Source organism: Melanaphis sacchari, unplaced genomic scaffold (genome assembly GCF_002803265.2).
Source record: "Melanaphis sacchari strain LSU unplaced genomic scaffold, SCAv2.0 Contig8_pilon_pilon, whole genome shotgun sequence".
Taxonomy (NCBI): Eukaryota; Metazoa; Arthropoda; class Insecta; order Hemiptera; family Aphididae; genus Melanaphis; species Melanaphis sacchari.
Window position 1 is genome coordinate 6,484,310 of NW_020271635.1, and position 8,592 is coordinate 6,492,901.

Here is an 8,592-nt window from a genome sequence, read left to right on the forward strand (position 1 = left end):
TTTTATTGACATAAGTATAAACGAGGGTCAGAAATCGAATTCAGTTGTTTAAGTAGGTATATTTTAATTTAAATAAAACTACATAGCATACATAATTTTTTATTCTTGAAACTTTGTAATAGCACACAGACATAATATTTCAACAATATTATAAAGTAAGAAAAAACTCGTGATTTTTTTTATGTAAACGTTTTTGATTAATGAATTGGTATAACTCCATATTGGTTCATTTACTTTTTTAACATATTAGTTTTAAATAAAATGTAAATTATACATCAATTAAGTTATTACTTTTTTACTTGTTTATACGGCGATGCATTTAATTAACGCAAATATTCTTGATAAAAAAAAAATAAAAATAACAGGAAAAGTGGTTTTATTGTATATTTTAAGTATCAACAGGGTACGCACTGTAATGAATTGTCAAATTTGAATACAATTCAATAAATTATTGTACCTATTTATACTAAATACGATTTTGAGCGAAGACGACTTGTTATACTATATTTCTAAATTCCAAGAATATTTAAATATCTGAAGTTAAAAATATAAATAGTTATTTTCGGTGCCTAACCTCTAGGTATGTAATTTATTTCAAACTTGAATTCAATTGTGAGCATGGGTAAGGGATAAAATAAGAATTTTTTTTTTTTTTAAATTTAAAATTTAATTCGTATTTATTAAAGAAAGGTATCTACTTAAATTTACTTAAATATTAATAAATTGTATGTATATATTAGTATATTACACAAACGGATATATTTGTATTATGTAAACGAAAAACAGTCGATATTCTTGGATTATACTATTATTTAAATTTAGATCAATAGACAATAGATGAAATAAAAGTTACCTTTATTGAGAAATGAGAATAATAACTACCTAATGTGTTTACTTCTTTATTAAGTACTTTGGCATTTGACCGATTAACTAAGTTTCCCAAGTTGTATTATTGACTTTTTAATATATTTTTTAAACTTATTATAGATTTATTGAAACATATCAACGAATATTATCTTTAATATTGTGTGTTTTATTTCAAATTATTATATAGGTAGTTTCCAAATTTTGTTGTATACTTAGTATTTATCTACCTTTTCGTTGGTCATTATCTTTTTACCTATAGGTATACTATAAGGTAGGTATTTATTATTATATTAGCATTGTTGTATGTTCATTATTAACTTTTATTATTTATGTTTAGTTTGAAAAATCGAGATTTTAACAGTACAAATATCATTAAATTGTGCGATACATTATATTACCTATGTAAAATAAAAGTCAAATGTTCAGGCGTTCAGATATAGCTCTATAAATATTACATACCTAGATACTTATAGGTTGAATAAATAAAATGATAAATTTTTATAAAATAAGTTGATAGGCATCACCTACAGTTAATCTATTATCTATATTAACAACCAGGGATGTACCCAGAAATTTTTTAAAGAGGGGTCCACATTTTTAAAATATTAATTAATTATGTGATTAAAAAAAATAACAAATATATTGATTTATTAACTTAAAAATTAAACGAAATGTTTAATATTACATTTATTTTAATATAAATCTAATTTACTAGTAAAATCTGTGGTATGCACCTTAAGCAATCAGTTAATCAATGGGAGGGGGTGAGGTTCTAGACCCGGACCCCCCTAAGTTACGCTCCTGTTAACAATAAATGATAACCTAAATACAATGATTGTCATAAATTACTATCGAGGTTTATTATTCTTACGTTTTTTATTTAGATTTTTTTTACTTATACAGTTGAACTTGGTTATCTCGAACTTCTTTAACTTGAAGTCGTCGATACCTCGAACTTTTTCTTCGGTCCCTAAAATTTTTTATTTAAACAATGTAAAAAAATTTTGTTTAACTCGAATTTTTTTTCGGTCCCTTCAACTTCGAGTCAACCAAGTTCGACTATATAATCAAAGTTGAAAATTTATAAAGTTTATAATAAGTACGTACATTATTGTTTTTATTAATTTTTTATTTACAGACGAAGAAAAGGTTGTGAAAATTCATACGAAAAAAAACATTGATTTTACGAACTAACTTGAGAAGTACACATTTGCCTTATCCCTACACTTGAACAAATAAAATCATAGGTTATACATTACTCATCACCGATTTAAAGTGTAAAAGTTTTAACAGAAAAAAATGAATTGAAAAATAAAATAATTACTTGATACATTTCAGTAAAGATAGTTAAATTACATTTTCTTTAAGTCAGGCATCGCAAAAAAGTTATTACCAGGATACTCCAGTCAGAAAATAAAGAAATACCCGAAGCCGCTTTTGTGGTATTTACAAAATTTTCCAAATCAAACCGTAAACAAAAGTTTAATCAAGTTGTTATATTTTCATAACTTACTTATATGGTTTATTACCTACATAAAGTGACCAAATTTTTTTTTGTAATTATAAATCTTCATTCTGCATATTTATAATTTATTTGTTTTTACTTTTAATTCACATAGTGAATATAATTTTTTTTTAATGTTTATTAAATCTATATTTTATATTAAGCATTTAAGCATCTAGAATATGCAACTAAATATAAAATGTTCTTATATATTTCTTCATAACATAATTATTTAACATAAATTTACTTTTTTACTTACAGACATTAATTCATATTCATAGGTAATACTTTTTTCTTTTAATAGCCAGTAATCATTTATTATTTTTGTTTTCTGCATAGCTATACCTATCCATTGTATCTATTACAAAACCATTCTAAGTTAGGGATAAATAAACACTCTATAAATTTAATATTAGTTTAATACACAATAAAATATCATGACTCATATATGTACAACATTTAAGCATATTTACAAATCCTAGATATAATATTAATTTATTAAATAATAAAATACATTCAAATTCAAATAATTAAATTCAATGTAGCACAATTTTTGACCAATAAAGGCTTTTGATTGCAGAATATGCAGAATATTTTAACACTTAATACCCATGACATATTGTATGTGAATTTAATATCAACTATTCATTGAAAATGATTTGATAACATTGTGAATATAAATCAATAGGCAATTTTTAATATATAATTATACCATAGAAAAAAGTATATTTCATTTGCGTTATATGAAAAAATGTAAAGATTCTGTTTCAACTAATGTATCTTGCTTCTAGACTAGATACAATAGTTTCAGTTTAAAATATAACCTAATCACAAATTGTATAATACTAATTAAATGTGCATTGTTGATCAGTATTTTAAATGTATGGTAATAATTCAATTTAGAATAAATTAATGCATCATAAAATATTCACAGAACAGGAATGTAAAATTTTCAAGAATAATTAACACACAAATAATAACAATTCAGTTACCTCAAACAAAAATAATAATTTAAAATTATAATTTTACAGCATTTAAATATTTTATAAATCACTAAAATGGAAATAATAACGAATTTTCAACAAATAAAATTAATAAATAATAATTACTATACAACCAATATTGGCAAAATAATATGGTATCACGAATAATTAATAAGATTTTATCAATTCTTCTGATCTTATACATTTGGTTAATGGACTTAAATTTTATATCATTAGTCTACCAAAATAATAGTTAAACACATAATTGTATCAGTTTTGAAAGTAACAGAGAACAAAAATATAGTTAATACATATATTTTTATTTTAACAAGTACTGTACAGTCTTCCAAGGTTTTTCAATAATTATTATTTTGTGTATAAATTAAATAATATATATTATTGTGTTTTCACACATTTTGTGGTTGCCTATTAGGTCTTCGCAAATAAATTATGTAGGAAAGTAATGCAAACAGTATAGCTATTAGATATAAATCCCAATTGAAACCCATCGGCTCGGCAACATCATTTGTAAGAACATTAATAAAATTTAAAAATTCCTGCAATAAAAAATACATTAAAATTAATGACAATATTAAAACTATAATAAAATTATATTAGTTATAATAAATTCTTACAGTGTAATAATCTTTTACCATGTGAAATAGATTAAGTTTAGTTAAAGCTAAAAATACAGGCACTTTTGCATCTAGGCTTGCTTCTGCAGCCATATCATAACAACGTTTTGCCAAATGGATGTCCTTCAGAAAAAAAAATCCATTTATAATAATATGCATTTTACAAAAAATAAAATAGTTTTACTTGTTCCATTCCTAAGCCCATTTCGTGCATGTAACCCAAATTAAACATTGCTTGGGCATTGTGATGTTGCTCAGAAGCCTGTCGATAATGATTAGCAGCTAGCTCAAAGTCTATTTTAGTCCCAAGACCATAATAATGATAATCTCCTAGTTTTAACTGTGCTGCAGCATACCCTTGAGCAGCTGATCTACTCCAATACATCATTGCACGGACATAGCGTTCTTTATCAGTTTCCCAAATGTTAACATCTCCTAAACGTCAAACGTCAAACATAAGAATTTATCAAATATATTTTTATTTTTTTAATATAATATATTAAACAATTACACATAATAAAAATATATTTAATAAACAAAATTTACCTCTATCTAATATGAATCCAGTATTGCTTTGTGCCACTTCATACCCCATTTCAGCCAAAAAAGAGTATAAAACAAAAGACTCTTCAAATTGATTTTCTTTATATGAATTATAAGCATGCATTAAATATCCACCCCATTTACCACGTTCCGCAACATTTTTGAACAACTTAAAGAATAGAATATTTTTTAAGAATTGTTATATATTATTAAATTTAATAATTTGAACAACCAAATAATAATGAGTGTACCTCTAAAGCAGTTGTACAGGACCGCAGTACACCAATACCAGATGCATGCATTTGTGCCATATTGAAATAAGCCAACAGATTACCAGATTTAGATGCCAAACCAAAGTTTTTAACGGCTAGTTTATAATCACGTTTTACACCCAATCCCTCTGAAATTAAATAACAATTTTAATAGTTTTTAAACAATTAAATTGTGCACTAAACTTACTGTAATAGATGATTCCCACGTATAAATGTCCTTCAACCCAACCTTGCTCAGCAGCAAGAGTGAACCAATTTAAGGCTTCTGAATAATCCTGGGCTACATTGAGTCCATGTAAATACATATAACCAAGACCACTTTGACCAACTGGATTTTTTAATTTTGCTGCTTTATAAAAATATTCAAGAGCTTTTTCATAATCTGGTTTAACATCATCACGTTCTTCCAAAAATATCTATGAACAAATAATCTTATTAATACATGATTTATAGACTAAAATAATAAAAACAATATTTTTACCTTTCCAAGAAAACCATATGCAAGACCATTACCATTCTCGGCAGCTTTTTGAAAATAATAATATGCGGTTTGTATATCGATTGGTACACCTCTACCACCTTGTAAATATAACTGACCTAATCCAACCTATTTAAATTACAATATTAATGTGTTAATGCACATATTTAGGAATCATATTGTTATTAATCTGTACTTGTGCTTGAGCATCTCCTTTATTAGCTAACATTTTATAATAGTCTAACAAATCAGAATCTACAATTCCACTGTTATAATTTGGATTATCCAGCTCCTCCATTAGCTTTATACGTTGTACAAGGGGTCCACCAGATAAAGATAACTCATTTGCCACTAAAAGTCAAAATTAAAAACAATTATTTAAAATAGAATATATGTACTGTTAGTATTCAATTACCATTATTTGCAACTGCCCGATAGTATTCTAATGACTTTTCACAGCTATATGCCACAGTGGCTCCAGCAAAATATCGGTATCCCAATGCTAATTGAGCCAATACATTACCACCAACTGCAGCCATAACATAATGTACAAGTGCTTTTGGCTGACTAACAGGTAGGTGTAATCCAACAGCATATAAGAAACCCATGCCCTAAAATGAATAAAAATAATATTACTAGAAACATTATTATAAAAAATTTGAATCTAATAATTACTAAATGAGCATCTGGATTTCCTTTTTTTGATAATTCATTGAATATTTCATATGCTTTAGGGATATCTTGAGTGTATTTCAAACCAAATAATAGAGCAAAAGCAAATTTTGCTCTTGCTTCTTCATGGTCCAAAGTATGAGCTCTGTAGAAGTATTCATAAGCATCTAAATGATCTCCAAGGGTTGATTTCAATTTTTTCAAACCAGCCTGATATAATTGCTCAGCTAAAAATATTAAGGTATGCTGTTAATTAAGCTTACAGAAGAAATAAATAAGTAAATAACCTACCTTCTTCTTCTCTAGACGAACTCGGAGGATTTTTAATTGGTTCTTTCCAATCAGTAACATCAATGTCATCATCAACATCATCATCACTTTTCATATGTTGTATACTAATGTCATCATTTGACATATCTGCCCAGTAGTTAAATAAACCAACTGTTGGAAATTTAACCAACTGTAAATTATCACCAGCATCAAAATCTTCTGTTTTAAGTTGTTCTTGAGACTGATCTGAAGGTTTTTCCTAAAACAATTTTCATATTTAGAACAATGAAAACATTACAACAGAATTAAATAGGTTTATTACCTTTGATAAATCAGGAGCATCAACAATTTTCATAGCAGCATTATTGATAAGCTGCAGCATACGGGTGGTAGCATCATCATGTTCATCTACATCATTAGTCCTTAAATCATAGCTGTCATCCTCATCGTCTTTAGAATTGCTTTTCTCTCCGCCAACAGCAGAGGAAATTACCATTACAAAAATGAACCATTGTAACAATCGTTCCTTCATTGATGGATCTAGCAACAATACACTAACAAACATATTGATCATAATTTACTGCATATGTTCTAAAAATGTTCAAATGCATACCATTTATGTCAAATAAATGCACAAACGACCAAATCCCTGATTGTTGCGCCGACACTACAGACTGTGATTGAAGCAGTGTAGTCTAAATACTATATAGTAAATAATACGTGAATTTCGAGTAATGAATATGATAAAAAAATTTAAATCAAATTCATTACATCACCAATTTCCAAATGGTAAGATCTCAAATTATTCATAATCCTTATCTGTATTCTATATCATTGATAAGATGTTCACTGGCTATTATGATTTTAGTATGCTGACAATCAACTAGATGGGGAAATTATTATTGTGATCAATTGGTACAAGGCATTAATGATGTCTTGGACTTTTACTCGGGTTAAATTATTTGGTAATGTAATCACAATGGTGCGTTATAAGTGAAATAAATGAAAAATCAAAAACGAAACAAATTGTTTTCAACGTTCCAATTTCTATACCTTAAGTGGCTATAGGCTATCGCTTATCGACTGCAATGCACTACGTGGACGGGCGCTATAGGATTTGATAACAGTGATATTCTCACCAGTATTGCTATTTAATATTTTCATATTATTCGTATTTATCATTACAGCAAACACCGCAGTGTGACCATAAATACTACAATTTCCACAAAAAACAGTAAAATAGGATTTCAAAAATTTTAAAAAAAACCACTCAACCAAAGCGCATTGATATTTGTCATTTGATAGCAAGTGCACAAACAGATACAAAACAAAATATTGGTGTAGGTATTAATTATTATCATTTGTAAGGAATAAGTTCTGTAATTAGGTGATTTTAAGCACATTTTTGTAGAATGGGGAACTTTCCATATTTGACACAGCGTGGTGAATACGAACAGAAGTCTTTTGAATGCTTATAAGTCTGGCAGTTTTGATATTGAGAAATATCATGGCGTTTGTGTGGCTCTTCTAACTTTGATTTTTGTGTCGAACAGAAAAAATATGTTAAATATTTCTTTAATAATAATTTCGGGAGCTAGATCAACGAAAAATAGAGGTAGGTAAGTAGTGATATTTTAGTTTTGTGATTAGAGTTAGAATGTTGATGACTTCTAAATTTTTTTTCTTTCATTCTGAACAATGTTATTTTAGCTAAAAATTTGTTTCATGTTTCATGCTTCATTGTTTCTGAATTAACTAATTTTATTTTGCATTTTTTTGAATTGTTAGATAAAAATGTTTATTTTTTAACGTCCTTTTTTTATATTTTTATGTCCTTTTTTCATGTTTTAAGTAATTTTTTGTAGTTTTAGTGCAATGCGGGGGCATTTTACTCAAATTTTAGATTTTAAAGAAAAATTGTATGTTATTCAAAAAGATAATTTTACTATTGTGAGGTTTTAATTGCGATTAAATTTATTGCATACCGATACAATTTACTTTACCGTATGCGTGTTATACATTAATAAAACAATTGATTTTTTACATATACACATTTATTAAGTATTATATTTATAAATTATATGAAATATAAATCCGATAAACAAGATTAAATTAACATGAACGTATTGATCGACATATTGATTGCAATAAAAGGAACTATATTCAGTAGTGATCTGGCGTCCACTATTTAATCGAAATTTTTTAATTTTATATTTTAACGATTTTAAACATGCCGAAAGCGAAATCTAAGATCTAACTACCAATGACATGATTTACTTCAAGTATTCACTAGGTGTGGATCTAAGGGGAGAAAGGACCTATCCCGTCTATCGTAGACTCTAATTTTTAAATTTTTTTATATAAAATG

At 26.7% G+C, this 8,592-nt stretch overlaps 1 protein-coding gene across 4 annotated transcripts; it reads right to left on the bottom strand.

Moving 5' to 3' along the window:
- Window positions 1–3,653: 3,653 nt before the first annotated feature.
- On the bottom strand, window positions 3,654–7,273 carry LOC112602692 (protein sel-1 homolog 1). 4 transcript variants are annotated; one of them, XM_025350902.1, is made up of 14 exons: window positions 6,996–7,272; window positions 6,838–6,926; window positions 6,547–6,778; window positions 6,246–6,483; window positions 5,958–6,181; window positions 5,698–5,893; window positions 5,479–5,633; window positions 5,286–5,411; window positions 4,992–5,220; window positions 4,784–4,932; window positions 4,536–4,701; window positions 4,174–4,424; window positions 3,990–4,112; window positions 3,762–3,911 (listed from the first exon to the last, which is right to left on the bottom strand). In XM_025350902.1, exons 3-14 carry the CDS (start codon window positions 6,754–6,756, stop codon window positions 3,762–3,764), a joined length of 2,217 nt encoding a protein of 738 aa, XP_025206687.1. In that variant the 5' UTR covers window positions 6,757–6,778; window positions 6,838–6,926; window positions 6,996–7,272. The 4 variants fall into 4 exon arrangements, with proteins under 4 accessions (XP_025206690.1, XP_025206687.1, XP_025206689.1 ...); XM_025350904.1 differs by having other exon boundaries at window positions 6,547–6,764; window positions 6,838–7,273; XM_025350901.1 differs by having other exon boundaries at window positions 6,838–7,272.
- Between the last annotated feature and the right edge of the window lie 1,319 nt (window positions 7,274–8,592).